Here is a 16,776-nt window from a genome sequence, read left to right on the forward strand (position 1 = left end):
GGGTGGAACTTAGCAACTAGTGTTGAAACCCTTTTCATTGTGTTATTTATTTTCAAAGATTGTTTAATAATGCCTAGCGTTTTCAGAAGAAATGACACTTCAGCTGCCTCAACACGTTCGCAGTCCAAAACAGCACAATCCCGATTTCCTGGAGCCAGAGGCAATACCAAAGGGTCTGGAAATGATGCCAAAAATCAAGTGGACGACACCAAGAGTGACGTACCTTCAAATCATCTTACGGAGGTGGACAGGGAGTGGTTCAATATTCGAATCCGGGACCTCGAGGAGAAATTGTCAAGGTGAGACCAGTTTTTTGTTTAATTATTTGAGCTTATATAATCAAACTTTTTTTATTTTTTTTATTTCCGGAGACAGGGCTCTGGATGAGCGTCAAAAGTTCGAGAGGGAAACCGTTGCGGCTACGGATATTCTCGACAAGTTGCGATCAGACAACGAAGACATCATTCAATATCTGCATCGTAAATTGCAATCAAGAGATGATCAATGTGCAGAGCTCAAGGAGAGACTTAAAGGGCTGCAAATGGCAAGCGTTATTTTTCTTCAAACTTTTTCTGGACGACGTTTACTTCCTATTTTAATCAGGCCCGCGAGAAAGAAAGTGAAGACTACGAACGAGAATTTGAAGTTTCCAAACGGATGTACGGCAATATGGAACAGCGACTAACAAGTGAAATCAAACTTTTGCGTAAGTTAAATTAACATTTTCAACAAATCAGAAGAGCAGCTCATCAGATTGGAATGTTGACAGAGGGAAAACTAACGTCTTTGGAGGAATTTCGAATTCAAAAAGATCTCTTCGAAAACCAAATCAAAGAGGCCCATGATAGTCTCAAAAGAAAAGACGAGGAATTGCCAATGCACCTGGAACGGATGGAGAGACAGACCGTTTTGCGCATCGAGACGTTAGCCCGATTACTTTACGCAATTTATTTCGATTTTGGCTCTTGATTTTTGAACACACTCTTCAGCGATCGATTTTTTAATGCAGGATGAAAGAGGAACACGCCAATGCCATCAAAGAAATCGCCAAGGAAATGGAGAAGAAAGCCATAACCAAGCTGAATGAGACATCGCGCAGAGCCCTGGAAGAAAACACTATGCTACTGCGCCAAGTACTATAATTAACATCCGAGTAATTAAAGATTTGTTTACAGTTAATCATATTCTAGGTGGCTGTTGTCGGGAGCAAACTTGTGACCATTGAATCGCAACTGGCCACGTCTAGATATCAGAATCAGGGGCTGAAAGCCCTGCTCAGCCGAATCGAAGGCAAACATGAAGAAGCAACTAAACAATTGGCGAAGGAGAGAAGTGTAAGTTTATTTCTAAAGAATAATGATAAGACGTCTGAATGTTCTTTGATTCGCATCATTTCCCAGAAACGAAAGACGCAAATGGACATTGAAGCCCTTCTTCAAAGGAAAATCGTACAATGCGAAGAGCTTGAGAAAGCCGAGTCGGAATTGCGCACTGAGAATGTCAGTATGCAAAAGCGAATTATCCAATACGAGCAAGAACGTTCGAAACAGCAGGAAACGCTGGCCGAGATCAGTCACGCAAGCGAAAAGACACGTGACTACCTTTCTAAAAACAAGAAGAAATGCGAAGCTCTTTCGCAAGGCATTCAGTCTGCCAAGCGAATTATGGCTGCAGTTTTGGCGGTATTTCCGATTCACTATATTCTTCAATGTTGATAAGCTTTGATTCTTTTCTTCAATTCATACAGGCTGACAAAGAAGACATGACTGCAGCTATGTCTCAAGTGGTTGATTTTATCAACGAAGATTTCAGTTCCTAATGAAACGAATTCAATTGCTTTTAGATTATCTGATTTTACAATAACTGAGCACTAATGTATACGCTGATCATTAATTTCAATTCATGTAGCCTGGATTGTGTACCAATGTAATCCATATACGGCCATTTCAAAGCTATCATCAGATGCCATCTAGAAATCGACGCAAACAGTCGAATTGGCAAGTTTCAGGTTTCCACGCACGTGTAGTCCATATTCGGATGGCATTGGGTAAACATCTGGGAGGAAAACGAATGAAGAAGCAACTCTCACCGAAATTTCTCATTGAAACCATCAGCTATTCTGAAAGAAAAAAAAAAACAAGGGATTCTATAACCTGTCGAGCTATCTATCGACCTTGATTTAGTAGTAACTGGTAGCTCTAAAATGAAACGCTCTGAACGTAAGTATTGTGATTTTATTCTGATAGTTGATAACAAATCTTAAACAAGCGGGTGTTGACTGAAATCGCATTGGCCATCAAATGAGGTTTCTTTTTAATTTCCACTTTTTTTCCAGCACGCGCCACGGGGTTTTTGTAGTTTCACAAACGAAGCGACGACCAGTACAAAAAAGTTCCCCGTTCAACTTAGACACTAATAATTTATACCAAAAATCCCCTGTGATGTCTACAAGAGAAATTATTGGTGAATAACTTGCCAAACAAGGAAAATCCAATGTCATAGAAATTATTTTTTTTAACTACTTGGTACTTGCTATACTTTTGATATACTGTGGGTTTACCGGGTTGTTGCCGGGTATTTACCAACACGGTTTTTGCACTCATTGTTGAGGACCGTAGCTTACGTCAACAGATTTCTCTTGAAAGGGAGAAACTGTGCTCCCAAATTGAAAACTAGAACAACTGAGGCGAATAACCCCGCCAATTACTTATAGAGATCTTGCCAAACTAAAAAAACGTGGCTCAACGTGGCTCAAATCACGTTTTCGTTGCGGTCTATAGTTCGATCAAGACATAATATGGCAAGTTGACACAGAAAAAAAAAAGTTTCGTGGGTCTCTTATAATTATTTCTTAAACCGGAATTATCAGATCGTTGGCCAATATATAGGTTACTACTACTACTATTGCTTTGCTGAATTAAGCCAGCTTACATTAAGGTAGGATTGTTCTGGAGAGCCTGCAGACATGAGAAATATTCCAAAATTCCATTTATGAAATTGAGTTTTTTTCTTTCTGCATGACGTCTGCGTGATCAAGCTCGTGCCTTTTCCTCCTGACCTTATCCGCTGCTGTTGTAGAACAAGATTTTTATTTCTGTCCTTTTTTCTATCTTATATTCACCGTCGTCACTTTCTTCTTTTCTCCGGATTGGCGAGCTGTTGGCAAGTGTCGATCACAGCAACAGCAGCAGAGATCAACGAATCGAGCGGCCTTATAAACCACCGGCATTCGTCTCACTTCCACACCAGTCGATAACGGAACACAACCGCGAGAAAATCAGCGAATAGAATCTGACTAAAATGCTGACTATTAGATCACTATTTGTCTTCGTCTTGTTGGCGTGCATCGCTTCCTTGGTCCTTCCTTTGGTCTCGGCCGCACCACGTAAGTTCCTTCAAATTTACCCAATCGAAATAAATAACTATAGTATCTCGTAGATTGCATCAATTAATGAAATATGTTTTCACATGCAGAGAACCGAGTTTCGCGTGCTGCCAGCGGATGTTTCCTTCCATTATCGAGAGGTATCTGCAGAGCGCATTGGGTTCGATATTATTTCGATCCATCCAGCAGATCGTGCCAGTCTTTTGTCTACAGTGGATGCGGTGAAAATGGCAACAATTTCCACTCGCTCAACGAATGCAGATTAGCGTGTCTAAACTAAATGTGAAAAACGTTTCATTTTATGTTTTGTCCAAATTTATTCCTTTCTTTAACTTGTTAATTTGATGACAACTCGAGACATTTTAATCTGTAAGTTTATTTATTCCATCCACACTACAAATAAAGATTGTTTTTCACAAAAAAGGGATACACCCATTTTATTTTTACAGTGACAACTGCGTGCGCCCCCCAAGACAAACTAACAAGCAAATAAATTAAAAACACGCATCGTTGAATGCCGGTTTTTACTTCGTTGAATTAAAATGGCATGGATAGTAATGTAACAACAGGTTCAGTATTAAGGTGTGGTCGGTGGTGTCTTCATCAAGGATGAGCTGGGAAAAACCCTGAGCAAAATTTGGGCGTATTATGTAGAATCGAATTGCGAAAAGTTTTTTTTTATTTATTTATTTATTCATGCAGTGCTCTGTCCTATTTAATCCAATCTAATTAGATTTTCTGAAAGAAATATTCTGTTTTTTGACAGATCATGTTTCGTACATGTTCCGTCTATACATCGTGACGTTGTGAAATTTCAAGTACTCTTATTGATCATCATTGATCATCGTTCTGTAAAAGATGAATAATCGTGCGTTCATACCTTGTGGCTTCTACGCTCGCTTCTACGTCTTTACAGTGTATTGACCCTTTAAACATTTGGGCGTTTTCTCTACCAAGTTTTCAAGGCCCCCCCTTTTTTTCATCAAAAAAGGGGCCGACGGCCGAGACGGCGGTTCGACGAGAACAAGTTTTTACCGCAATTTCCAAATCTGTAAAACAATAACTTTTTTTTTTTAACTGGAAGTTTGTTTTTAGAAAGGTAATTTTATTAATTTTTTATTGGGGGGGGGGGATGAATTTAGCTTAAAAAGTACACAAGCATTACTTAGGTACTGGTGACCAAATATCATTTAACCTTGAAAGTACAGTGTCATTATGTTTCCATTTGGAAAATTACCAAAACTGTAGCGAGTCACCTGATCAGCAACAGAAAATGAATTGGGCAATTGAATGACAAATTTCAAGGGCGTCGTGACTTAACGATTCATAAAATTATTCACTGAAAAATTATTCGCGTTCCTTGCATTTGGCTTTTGACAGATATTTATTGTGCAACGTATGGAAATGTTTCTTTGAAAACAGCATTTGACTAGCGGCGAAAGAGTTTAACCGTGTCTGATTCAGGATATTGAAGGCAGCTAAACCAGTTCTACACAAAAGACAAAAGGCAGAAAAATGTATTTTTCGGGACCTTTTTCCCACCTCGTCCTACTACGTCTTACATTTTGATTAATCAAAGGCCATTCACACCAAAAAGCCTTTTTTTTCTATTCTCGTTTGGGCATATTACATATATAGACTGTGTTCAGGTAAATTAAATGACTGGTCTTTTTCTGGCTTTCAATCAGCCAACTAAAAGAACTAAGCATCACCTGGCAGAAACTGTTATCAGATACGAAATTAATGATTTTTAAATGTAACATAAGACAATCTTATTTAAATATTTTTACCTATGCACTCATGTTAACAGCAGAGTCAACTGATTCCGCGAATAATGCTGCATTATATATTATTCGGTACTTGAACTGAACAAAAGTTTCGATGTTTTCCGATTTTACCCAGTAAAATTAACATGGCGAATTCGAAAAATTTGTGCGGAACCTGTTCCTTCTCTCTTGAATCGAAGACGCCGAAAATTGTGAGAACATGTAAACCAGTTTACTGTTTATGCGCTTCCTTTTTAGATGTATCTAAAATCGTGATGTTGCTTATTCTCCACCTTGTGGACAACTTTTTGATGATCAAGCTTGATATTTTTTTTTTCAAGGATGACTTGCTGGCGAAGACTTCTGGAATTTGCCAGTTACGGAAAAGGTGTGACCAGTCACCACCAGTCACAGACCCGACCTATAAAAACCCGCCATCCGACACATCTTCCTCAGTCGAACGCAGATATTGCTCAGTACAACCACTTATTACTCGCAATATCCAGTAATTTTCAAACTGAAAATGTCATTCATTATCCTGCTCTGCCTGGTTGCCTTTGCTTCAGCTGCTCCCCGTAAGTTAAATCATTTAAATATTATTAGAACATAAAATCTAGCTGTTTAATTGAAATTGGCTTTTCATTTTTTTAATTTTGACAGAACGAGCTGCCGTTCCAGTCCTTCAATTAGACCCCGTTTGCCTATTGCCTCCTGTTGCTGATTCTACACAAAACTGCAATAACTACTCCGTCAAGTACTATTTCGATCCGGTCGATGGCGACTGCGAAGATTTCCTTTATTCCGGATGCGGCGCCACTGAAAATGTTTTCAACTCCGAATTGGCCTGCGAACTCCGCTGCGAAAATGTCCACGACCGATTGAACAGCCACGAGAGCATCGAGGTCTTCGGTCGCTATTGGGATTAATTGCAACGCACATCTTTTTTCACGCTCTGTTTCAATTGTGCAATAATTTTTTTCAGTTTGATGTGTTTGTTGAATTTCAATCCAGGTTATACTGTACCAACTTATTACTGTTGACATTTTTCTCAATCCGCAGTTACATTTTTTTGTTAACTTCCAATGTAATCCGATATAAATACAGTTGAAGTTTGATTAGAATACATTTTTTCAGTTTTAATATAATCAAGTTGGTTTAAAATTAAAATTTAATTTAATTCAATAAATGAATCAAATCAATATAAATTATACAAATAAAACGGAAAACATAAAATTCGAAACCAATTCGAATTCTCTATAATTCCGAGCTTATGTTTAAGTAAGTACATTAGAAGCTCTGATATAAAGAGCCCGGAGCTAAATAAATAATTGTGCAATCATGTGGTGCATATATTTTTCAAAGGAAGACAATGCTCAAGATGGTGAACTGCACAAACCGGTTATCGATATGTGCGTGTTTAATTCTTTTGCGATGCGCGCTTTTCTCTTCCTTTAGGGATGAATGATTAAGCGGTTATTTTTATTTTGGTTACATCGCGAAAGGTCAAATTCATGTTTTTCTTATAGCTAATGCCCGATTGCAGCACCGTAATTATCTCTAGCGGGACTATAAGTACCAGCAGTCTGACTCCTTCCTTCTTCAGTCGAAAGCAGAAGAAGGTTTTTTCCATTTGCTCCATTCAACTCCATAAACTTCAACTAGAAAATGTCGGCAACGTTCGTCGTTATGCTCTGCCTCGTCGCTTTCTCCTCTGCTGCTCCTCGTAAGTGATTTTTTAAATCTAAAATTTTAGTTTTATGTAACATAGGCTTTTTCATTTTTACGATTTATGAATATATTTGAATAGAATTGGCGGTCCCAGTACCGGTATTTGCTCAACGACCATTGGATCCGGTTTGTCTCTTGCCACCACTCAACCCCAAAGTGCGTTGCAATCAATTTTCCATCAAGTGGTACTACGACTCTGCTACCAGGGATTGTGAAAAGATTTTCTACACTGGCTGTGGAGGATCTGAAAATCTATTCGCCAGCGAAGACCTTTGCGAATTGCGCTGTGATCAAGATAATTTCGACAGCTACGAGAGCGTTGAGGACTTCCAGCAATATCCCTCGTTGCAGAAATTCAGATATTACGTTCTTGGCAAGTAATCAGTTGATGTAAAATGCTTTTCTCTAGCACAACGTTGTTATTTTTTTTATTTTAAAAAGTAATTTAAAGACTTGTTCTTACATTGATCACATGGATTGTCTTTCAATGTAATCTATATTATTCAGTTAAAATTAATTTTGAATACACTTCTTATTTACTCACACAATACTACGAGTTGTTTCGTGTTTTAAAAGAAAATATTTTTTTATCGACTTTTAAATAAACCGGCGAAAATAAAATATATCCGGCAACGCCACCTTGCGTCTCATTTTCGATTTGGCCGGCAGCCGGCAGATGTCGAAATTGAGATTTTTCCGACAACAGTGAACGAAACGAAAGTCGACTGCCTGCTGCAAAGGCCAACGAATCTTTACATTGCAGTCGTTTTCTAATTTATAATTAATTTGTCTTTTCGTATAATAACACAATGTACGATCAAGACGAAGGTAACATCGAAATATGATGATATTCATACATTTTTTCTCTCATTTTAACGTGTCTTTTTACTTAAGATCCGATCGAGGATGAAGATGGCGAGGAAATCTCATCAGAGCTTTGGCAAGAAGCCTGTTGGATTGTCATTAACGCATATTTCGATGAAAAAGGTCTTGTGCGACAACAGCTTGATTCGTTTGATGAATTTATACAGATGTCTGTACAAAGAATTGTTGAAGATTCACCTGCCATTGACCTTCAGGCAGAAGCCCAGCATTCTTCGGGGGAAGTAGAAAACCCTCCGAGATATGTCCTAAAATTTGAGCAGATTTACCTCTCGAAACCTACACATTGGGAGAAAGACGGTGCGCCGACAGCCATGATGCCTAATGAAGCAAGGCTAAGAAATCTCACCTACTCTGCCCCCTTGTATGTTGATATCACAAAAACTGTGCACAAAGAAGGTGAAGAGCAGGTCGAGACTCAGCATCAGAAAACATTCATTGGCAAAATTCCTATCATGTTGAGATCCACTTATTGCCTGCTGAATGGAATGAATGATCGTGATTTGTGTGAGTTGAATGAATGCCCTCTCGATCCTGGTGGCTATTTTATCATCAACGGCTCAGAAAAAGTCTTGATTGCTCAAGAGAAGATGGCCACAAATACAGTGTACGTCTTCAGCATGAAGGACGGCAAATTCGCTTACAAGACAGAAATTCGTTCCTGCTTGGAACACTCGTCACGTCCAACCTCCACCTTGTACGTCAACATGTTGGCACGTGGTGGTCAGGGCATCAAGAAATCCGCCATCGGCCAGCGTATCATTGCCATTCTGCCCTACATTAAGCAAGAAATTCCCATTATGATTGTGTTCCGAGCCTTAGGTTTCGTGGCCGATCGAGATATTCTCGAGCACATCATCTACGACTTTGAAGACCCCGAAATGATGGAAATGGTGAAACCTTCGCTGGACGAAGCCTTCGTCATTCAGGAGCAGAATGTTGCCTTGAATTTCATCGGTGCTCGCGGTGCCAGGCCTGGTGTCACCAAAGAGAAGCGTATCAAGTACGCCCGCGAGATTCTCCAAAAGGAAATGTTGCCTCACGTTGGTGTGTCCGACTTTTGCGAGACGAAGAAAGCCTATTTCCTCGGCTACATGGTCCATCGCTTGCTGCTGGCTGCCTTGGGACGCCGTGAGCTGGACGATCGTGATCACTACGGCAACAAACGTCTGGATCTCGCCGGACCGTTGATGGCTTTCCTCTTCCGAGCCCTATTCAAAACTTTGATGAAAGAAGTCCGAATGTACGCACAGAAATTCATCGATCGAGGAAAAGATTTCAATTTAGAACTGGCCATTAAGACCCGCATCATCACCGACGGACTCCGTTACTCGTTGGCCACAGGCAATTGGGGAGACCAGAAAAAAGCCCATCAGGCGCGCGCTGGTGTCTCTCAGGTGTTGAACCGATTGACTTTCGCTTCGACCTTGTCACATTTGCGTCGCCTCAATTCGCCCATTGGTCGTGACGGTAAACTGGCCAAACCTCGTCAGCTCCAGTAAGTCATTGATTTCAAATTATTTTCATCGGCTTTTGTTTATTACACAACCTTTTTTAAAACTATTTTAGCAACACGCTGTGGGGAATGGTTTGTCCAGCCGAAACGCCCGAAGGAGCTGCTGTCGGTCTCGTCAAGAATTTGGCTTTGATGGCCTACATTTCCGTCGGTTCCCAACCGTCGCCCATCCTCGAGTTTTTGGAAGAGTGGTCCATGGAGAACTTGGAAGAAATCGCTCCGTCTGCCATTGCGGATGCCACCAAGATTTTCGTCAACGGTTGCTGGGTGGGTATCCATCGCGACCCGGAGCAGTTGATGGCCACCCTGCGCAAACTGCGTCGTCAGATGGACATTATCGTGTCTGAAGTATCGATGGTGCGCGACATCCAGGACCGTGAAATTCGAATTTACACGGACGCCGGCCGTATTTGTCGTCCATTGTTGATCGTCGAGAACTGCAAATTGTTGCTGAAGAAGCGCCACGTTGACATGCTCAAACAGCGCGAGTACATCAATTTCAGCTGGCAGGAACTGGTGGCCACTGGTGTAGTCGAGTATATTGACACTTTGGAGGAGGAGACGGCCATGATTGCCATGTCGCCCGAAGACTTGCGCCAGGTAAATTTTCTGCATTGATTTTTTCTTTCCCCACCCCACCCCATCCATTCGTTGAATGTTTTGCTTTGTTTATCCAGGGTAAAGACGCCTACTGTACGACGTACACGCATTGCGAGATTCATCCGGCCATGATTTTGGGAGTTTGCGCCTCGATTATTCCGTTTCCCGATCACAACCAGTCGCCTCGTAACACTTACCAAAGCGCCATGGGTAAACAAGCCATGGGAGTGTACATTACCAACTTCCACGTCCGGATGGACACTCTGGCCCACGTCCTGCAGTACCCTCAGAAACCTTTGGTCACGACACGCTCCATGGAGTACCTGCGCTTCAGAGAGTTGCCCGCCGGCATCAATTCGATTGTTGCCATTCTCAGCTACACCGGATACAACCAGGAGGATTCCGTCATCATAAACGCTTCCGCCGTTGAACGAGGATTCTTCCGCTCCGTCTTTTTCCGATCCTACAAAGATCAAGAGTCTAAACGATCGGCCGATCAGGAGGAAACGTTCGAGAAGCCTTTCCGCGATCATTGCCAGGTAACCGATCGGAATTCCGGAATTTTTTAACTTCTTCGGTAATCACATTTTGTCTTCGTCTAGGGAATGAGAAATGCCATTTACGACAAGTTAGACGACGACGGCATCATTGCACCTGGACTTCGTGTGTCTGGCGATGACGTGGTTATTGGCAAAACGATCACTCTTCCGGAGAACGACGACGACCTGGAGAGCACCACTAAAAAGTTCTCGAAACGAGACGCGTCCACTTTCCTGCGTCACTCGGAGACGGGCATTGTGGACCAGGTGATGCTGACGTTGAACGCCGAGGGCAACAAGTTTTGCAAGATTCGCGTCCGCTCGGTCCGCATCCCGCAGATTGGCGACAAATTCGCCTCGCGTCACGGTCAGAAGGGTACGTGCGGAATTCAGTACCGCCAGGAGGATATGCCGTTCACTTGCGAGGGCCTGACTCCCGACATCATCATCAACCCGCACGCCATTCCGTCTCGTATGACAATTGGTCACTTGATCGAATGCCTTCAGGGCAAAGTGTCGGCCAACAAGGGCGAAATCGGCGACGCCACTCCGTTCAACGACGCCGTCAACGTCCAAAAGATCTCGAACCTCTTGCAAGAGTACGGCTATCACCTGAGAGGCAACGAAGTGCTCTACAACGGCCACACTGGTCGCAAGCTCAGCGCTCAAGTCTTTCTCGGCCCGACCTACTACCAGCGTCTCAAGCACATGGTGGACGACAAGATCCACTCTCGAGCCCGAGGTCCGGTCCAGATCCTCGTCCGCCAGCCCATGGAAGGTCGTGCCCGCGACGGCGGTCTCCGATTCGGAGAGATGGAACGAGATTGTCAAATCGCCCACGGAGCGGCTCAGTTCCTGCGCGAGCGTCTCTTTGAAGTTTCCGATCCTTACCGCATCCACGTTTGCAACCTCTGCGGAATCATCGCCGTGGCCAATTTGCGCAACAACACGTTCGAGTGCAAGGGCTGCAAGAACAAGACGCAAATCTCCCAAGTTCGGCTCCCCTACGCTGCAAAGCTCCTATTCCAGGAGCTCATGTCGATGAACATTGCACCCCGTTTGATGGTCATCTAATCTCCCCATTTTCTTTTCTTCTTCTTTTTCCGGGGGTTCCTTTTCATCCGTTTCGATTAAATCCTACCCCCCTCTTGTGTTTGCCCGCCGGGTTTTTCTGAAATTACGTGTCGACTCGAAAAGTTGCCGAATTAAACGGTGGAAAGATAAAAAGACGAGAAAAATTCAAACTTGTTTTATCGACCCTGTCGTTATTTAAATCTTTTTTTTTGTTTCTTCCCTTTTTCGCCAGAATCCTTCCAACAATGACAGATGGAGAAATAAAAAGGAAGTAGCCAGGACAAAGGGAAAAAAGTGAAGCAGATAGACAAAGTCAAAGTCTCTTTCTCTAACTCTAACCCCCCGCCCTTCCAGCTCTTCCTCCTTCATCTTATTGCATCGCCGAAAAAAAGGGGGACGGAAACAATAATGATGTTTGCACTGGAGGAGAAGGAGTTGGGCAGAATTCCGCCCCGAAGAAACTATCGATCCATCACGTTGAAGAGAGTAAGTGACTTTGTGTGTTTCTTTGCTCAAGTATGTAGTAGAGAGAGTCCCGGCAGTGTACAGGAGTCGAAACAAATTGGCGCCTTGTTTGTTTGTCGCCGCTGTCAATCCGTGATTGATCGATACTTTTTAAACGCGAAGCAAAAAAATCTGCACGAAACGCGAAACGACGAGTCAGCCAAAAGAAATTCCGGGAGGGAGAGCAAATGTTAACCCAACGCGCATTTGTTGTTGTTGGTAGTGGTAGTTTAAAAAGAGGGCATTTAAAATACAAATGTCGAGAATACCTAAACGCGGAGGGGAGTCGTCGGTGGAGGACGTGACGACCGACGCGTAAGCTCCTCCGGAAGAAGAACCCAGAAGTGGAGCTATTTTTCTCTCTCTTGCGAGTGTGTGTGGGTGGGTGGGACGACTCGAAAACTTTGGAATGCCAATGTTGTGTTTCTTTGTCGCCTTTTACTCCCGCCGTCGACGCCTTTCGCTCCCGTTTGTGTGTTTTTATCCATCGACTTACACACAAACACGTCGGTGCGATGTGTTTGTGTGTGATGATGGCGGATCGGGTTGAGTTGGGGGGGGGGGGGCTCCTGTTTATTGTCTTCTCTGCGCCTCCGGCCCCGTGTTGATTGAAAACTTTTTGAATTGGCCAGTCAGGAATGGCGCGAGAATGGCTTGCGTGATTGATCCTGGCGACTGCTGATGGACGGATGTTTTTGTAGACGATGGTTGCCCGTCGTCCAGGTATACATAGACGTACGTACACTAGTCTGGCGACTGTTCAGCGCATTGTAAATATATATATATACGTACCTGGAAACTGGGAAAGGCGTGGAGCTGAAAAGTTGAAAGACGAAGTCAAAGTGATTGCACCAGACACAATAAGTCAGTCCAGTCGCCGACGCCGACGCCGCCGCCGAGTTTGGCCGACGCAATTTCGTCCCACGTTCCAATGACTTATTGTGTTTGTGCCGTGTCCAGGAGAGACGCTAGAGGGACGTGCAACGGGGGGGGGGGGGGTGCGAGGTAGAGAGGAGACCATAAATCATGGGATGCCGCCGACAGACGATCGATGCTCAAAATACTAAAAACCAACCACCAAACGAGAAATTCACGAAAAAAGAAATTTTGTTTTTCTTGGTTCTGTTATTTTTGACGGAATTTTTTGGCGCCGTCCAAAGTTGGTCGCCACCCGTTGAAACGGTCAGAAAAATGACGTTGAAAAGTTGTTGGGGTCCGTTCCAGCTCTGGCGCGTCGTCTCGCCGCTGCCAAATCTCATCAGCTCCACGAGGGGCTTCTTGACTCCCATTTCGCTCCCGAATTTAGCCGGCCAGGAGCCACACCCCTCTCTCTCTCTTTTTGAATCTTTCGCCTCCGCCCGATGGAAGATTTTCTGGATGGCGAAGAAAAAGAAATGGGAGCAGCGTACAGCCAAGCCGGGCCAATATATCTAGGTCAACAGTTGTCAAGTCAATCTGACGTGTCTACGTGTGTGCGTGTGTCAATCTAAATACGTCAAGGAGTCGGCGCGTGAACGGGAGTGGGGGAGAAAGGAAGAAAGAAAAGAGGATCGTGCGTTCGTTCCAATTCTAAACGAACGTGAAGGAAGCGAAACGACGACAACGGGACAGGATAATAGAAACTCGTCGCACGGGCTACAGGAGCAGCAGCAGCAGCAGCCCGCCCTTATAATATGCACTGCGTGACGCTGATGCCAGCTGATGCGCCCCGTCAATGTGACACACACGACAAGGCAATCCCGAAGAATCTTCCAACCCCGACGACTCCATCCCTTCTTCTTTTGCTGGCCTCGGTGACATTCATTGCCGGGCCGTGTGGGCGGATGATAACAATGGTGAGTATATTATAATAATCCCCTCTTTTTCTTTTATTTCTTTTGTCGACAAATACTTTTTCCTTTCTTTTTATTGGTTCTTATTCATGTTGTTTCCAGGGTCCAACAGCTGCCGGGACCAAAAGGACCCAATTGATGAGACGTTTATTTGATGGGCCGTCGCCTTTTGGAATCGACGTGTTCCCAGCTATGCAAATTGTGGCGCAAGTGTAGACGAGAGTCAACAACAAGAGAGGAGCACACGACTCGCGAGATGTGGGGTCCGGCCCAAATGCAGCAGTCGACAGGACAGTCGAGTCGACGGGATTCCGCCTGACGTCATCACTGGGCGTCAATGTCAATTTGTTGTTTGCGTGCCAACTGAAGCGGACTGCTCTGTGCACGGGACAGCAGCAACAGCAGAAGCAGAGTTGAGAGGATGAGAGCTCACAGCTGTGAAATAAATGTAAACTGATAGAAGAAGATAAAAGGGACGATAGATCCTTGGTGGAACGGTTTAAAATTAGCGCCAACCAACGACCCACGGGATCCCGAGAAAAGCGCCCATCCGGTTGCCCCATCCAGCATGAATGGAGATGATTGAAAACGCACGTCGCTCACCCCACTCACCCACCCATCCCAGTCGTCATTGCAATAACCAAAGTGCTCCAGCGCGGATGATGAAGGCAACAACTTATATAATTCATCCTCCTGGAACTGCCGTACTCTCCGCCCTCCTCCTTCTCTGTGCTGCTGGGCTGCCGGCCCTTTCAATCGGAACGACGACGTCGCATTTATTTTTATATTCTCGTCTCGCAGAGTGCGGGAGGGCCGCAACCGCCGACGGCGCCCGCCGGGAAATTGAATCATTTTTAAGTAAATCACCGGGTTCCTAACTTTTTGTGCATTCAGGTCAATGTCGATGGGGTTTTTGTTTCAAGGCGAAGAATAGAACCATCGCTGGACACACAAATGGGCAAGATGGCGGTAAAATTTGAAATTCGAACAAGTCGCCAAATGATGTCTGCAGGACGATGGATGATGTGCCCAAGAGTTGCCAAACGAATTAGTCGAAAAATAATGTCATTTATTTGAAACGGGGAGAGGCTGGCTGCCACTCCCCTTTGTTCCGAACGGCCAAGTGACGTCATCGCCGAGAGATGTTTCCTTTCGAAACCAAATTGAAACTCGTCTCGGAAATAAAAATCAAAAAAGAAGAAAACCGAATGAGTAAACGGGAGAAGATGCGGCCAAATTCCCTCCTACCCACCCCTCCATTTCTTTTACAAGTTCCGCCCACCTCTGGCGCCCAGCAAAAACAAGAAAAAAGGAACCCGGCCCGGTCCGTCCCCTAGCGGGCATATCCTATTGGCTGGTGTGTGACTCTCCACACGTAACAGATAGGAACCAAGAGTTCCTTTTTGGCCGCTCTTAAAACGGGAGAAAAAAAACACAAAATGAAATCCCCTCACACCGGGCAGAAGAGAAAAAAGACAAAACAAATCAAGAGCGACGGGCGAAAAACCCCACGAGTGTGGCAAGACAACAGCAGCTGATCCTCATTCAGTTGGTTCCAACCGCGGAGACTCGAATGTGCAACTCGTTTTTCTCCGCTTCCACTGGGTTCAAACTTTTCCCAACTTGCACAGCTTGTCCAGTTGTTCTTCTAGTTGGTGTTTGATCATCTCTCTCTCTCTCGCAAAGTGTTTATTTATTAGGCCGTGCCATCGCAATTAGAAGACAGACACACACGATTGAATAATGAAAAACAATAAGAGTTGAAAGCTGCTGCTGGTTTTTATCCAATTTGATTAAACTAAAAAAAAGGTACGAACAAACAAATTGATGCAGACACGATCTGGGCGGCCGGCTACTTGTTTTGTTTTAGTTGTTGCTGGGAGAACTCGACTCGGAGCGGATCACGCGATTAAGACGCGCAGAGCCCAATCTCATCAGTCAACTTGCCGGGCCGGCGCATTTATCGGGTCCTGTTTCAACCTTTTTGTTTGATTGCCCCCCCCCCCCCCCCTCCCCACTTTTTTTGTTTTGTCGCCCCAGTGGCGTGTGGCCCAGTTGAGCCCCCCCAAATAGGCTTGCTCTTGCTCCAGGGGTCATTGACGGATTGAAAGGACGGGCGATCCATTTCGTTGCGTGCGGTCGCCATCAAAAGTGTTTCCATTTCGATTGGACGGGCCATTTGGGACAGCCGAAAGAAAAGAAATGATGAAGACAATGGCCGGCCAATGGAGCAGCAGCAGCAGCAGCAGCCAAAGGTGCTGGTGGAAATGGCTCATGTACCTCTCCATTTTGTTGGCCATCCTGGCCGAATGCGAGGGCCAGCAACAACAAGAGCAATTACAACGGCGACAGCAGAGACAACCACAACAACAACAAAGGCAACGTCCCACCCGGGAAGGGACTCGACGCCAGCGCAGACACCGAACGGACAAGGCCAAACTGATCCAGCACTACCTGAAGAAGAACGGCCGACTGGAAGGCATGGTCCGCATCGTCGACGGCCTCCGTGAAAACGAAGGTTTTTCATTTTTAATTTAATTTTCAATTGATTTCCATCCAATTTCGAATTGATCCATTCAGGCAACGTGGAGATTTACCATTCGGGCAAGTGGGGCTCGATCTGCGACGACGAATGGGACATTCGCGATGCGACGGTGGTCTGCCGCGAGCTGGGCTACTCGGACGTGGTCCAGGAGACGCACAACTCCATGTACGGGCCTGCCAGATGTAAGAGAGCGCGCAACGTTCGTTCAATATTTTTTGTCTGCTTATATAATCGCGGTATAGTAGTAGTAGTGGTGGTGGTGGTGGTGGTAGCGGGCCGTCCTGTTGTTCCAACTATCCCCGCCGCGTTTAAAAATAAACAACAAACGCAGCACGAGAGACGGCCCTGCCCTGCCCTGCCCTGCCCAACTTTAGCCGCCCCTCTTGTTCTATTCTCTTCTTCTTC

At 44.5% G+C, this 16,776-nt stretch overlaps 4 protein-coding genes across 6 annotated transcripts in view; all 4 read left to right on the plus strand.

Annotated features, from left to right (window-relative positions):
* Window positions 1-24: 24 nt before the first annotated feature.
* LOC124314736 (cilia- and flagella-associated protein 157-like) lies at window positions 25-6,272 on the plus strand. Its single transcript, XM_046780072.1, has 11 exons — window positions 25-299; window positions 376-544; window positions 604-706; window positions 770-923; window positions 1,010-1,133; window positions 1,191-1,334; window positions 1,401-1,682; window positions 1,748-3,385; window positions 3,475-3,939; window positions 5,493-5,726; window positions 5,812-6,272. Exons 1-8 carry the CDS (start codon window positions 70-72, stop codon window positions 1,817-1,819), a joined length of 1,278 nt encoding a protein of 425 aa, XP_046636028.1. The 5' UTR covers window positions 25-69; the 3' UTR covers window positions 1,820-3,385; window positions 3,475-3,939; window positions 5,493-5,726; window positions 5,812-6,272.
* A 462-nt stretch (window positions 6,273-6,734) lies between these two features.
* LOC124314888 (kunitz-type protease inhibitor 1-like) lies at window positions 6,735-7,427 on the plus strand. The gene is made up of 2 exons (XM_046780307.1): window positions 6,735-6,874; window positions 6,959-7,427. The coding sequence occupies exons 1-2, from the start codon at window positions 6,817-6,819 to the stop codon at window positions 7,258-7,260; spliced, it is 360 nt and encodes a 119-aa protein (XP_046636263.1). The 5' UTR covers window positions 6,735-6,816; the 3' UTR covers window positions 7,261-7,427.
* A 129-nt stretch (window positions 7,428-7,556) lies between these two features.
* On the plus strand, window positions 7,557-11,645 carry LOC124314628 (DNA-directed RNA polymerase II subunit RPB2). The gene is made up of 5 exons (XM_046779859.1): window positions 7,557-7,707; window positions 7,774-9,259; window positions 9,331-9,877; window positions 9,955-10,416; window positions 10,480-11,645. Exons 1-5 carry the CDS (start codon window positions 7,689-7,691, stop codon window positions 11,488-11,490), a joined length of 3,525 nt encoding a protein of 1,174 aa, XP_046635815.1. The 5' UTR covers window positions 7,557-7,688; the 3' UTR covers window positions 11,491-11,645.
* Window positions 11,646-12,593: 948 nt separating this feature from the next.
* LOC124314677 (lysyl oxidase homolog 2-like) overlaps window positions 12,594-16,776 on the plus strand; it is a 30,812-nt gene continuing 26,629 nt past the window's right edge. The window contains exons 1-3 of one of the 3 annotated variants that reach the window (XM_046779963.1): window positions 12,594-13,829; window positions 13,929-16,344; window positions 16,407-16,553. In XM_046779963.1, the coding sequence (XP_046635919.1) occupies window positions 16,029-16,344; window positions 16,407-16,553 (463 nt within the window). In that variant the 5' untranslated portion in view covers window positions 12,594-13,829; window positions 13,929-16,028. Of the gene's footprint in view, window positions 16,345-16,406; window positions 16,554-16,776 lie in introns of all 3 variants that reach the window. The other 2 variants (XM_046779960.1, XM_046779961.1) reach the window with 2 other exon arrangements.

The sequence above is a fragment of the Daphnia pulicaria genome, chromosome 10 (assembly GCF_021234035.1).
Source record: "Daphnia pulicaria isolate SC F1-1A chromosome 10, SC_F0-13Bv2, whole genome shotgun sequence".
NCBI classification, from domain to species: domain Eukaryota; kingdom Metazoa; phylum Arthropoda; class Branchiopoda; order Diplostraca; family Daphniidae; genus Daphnia; species Daphnia pulicaria.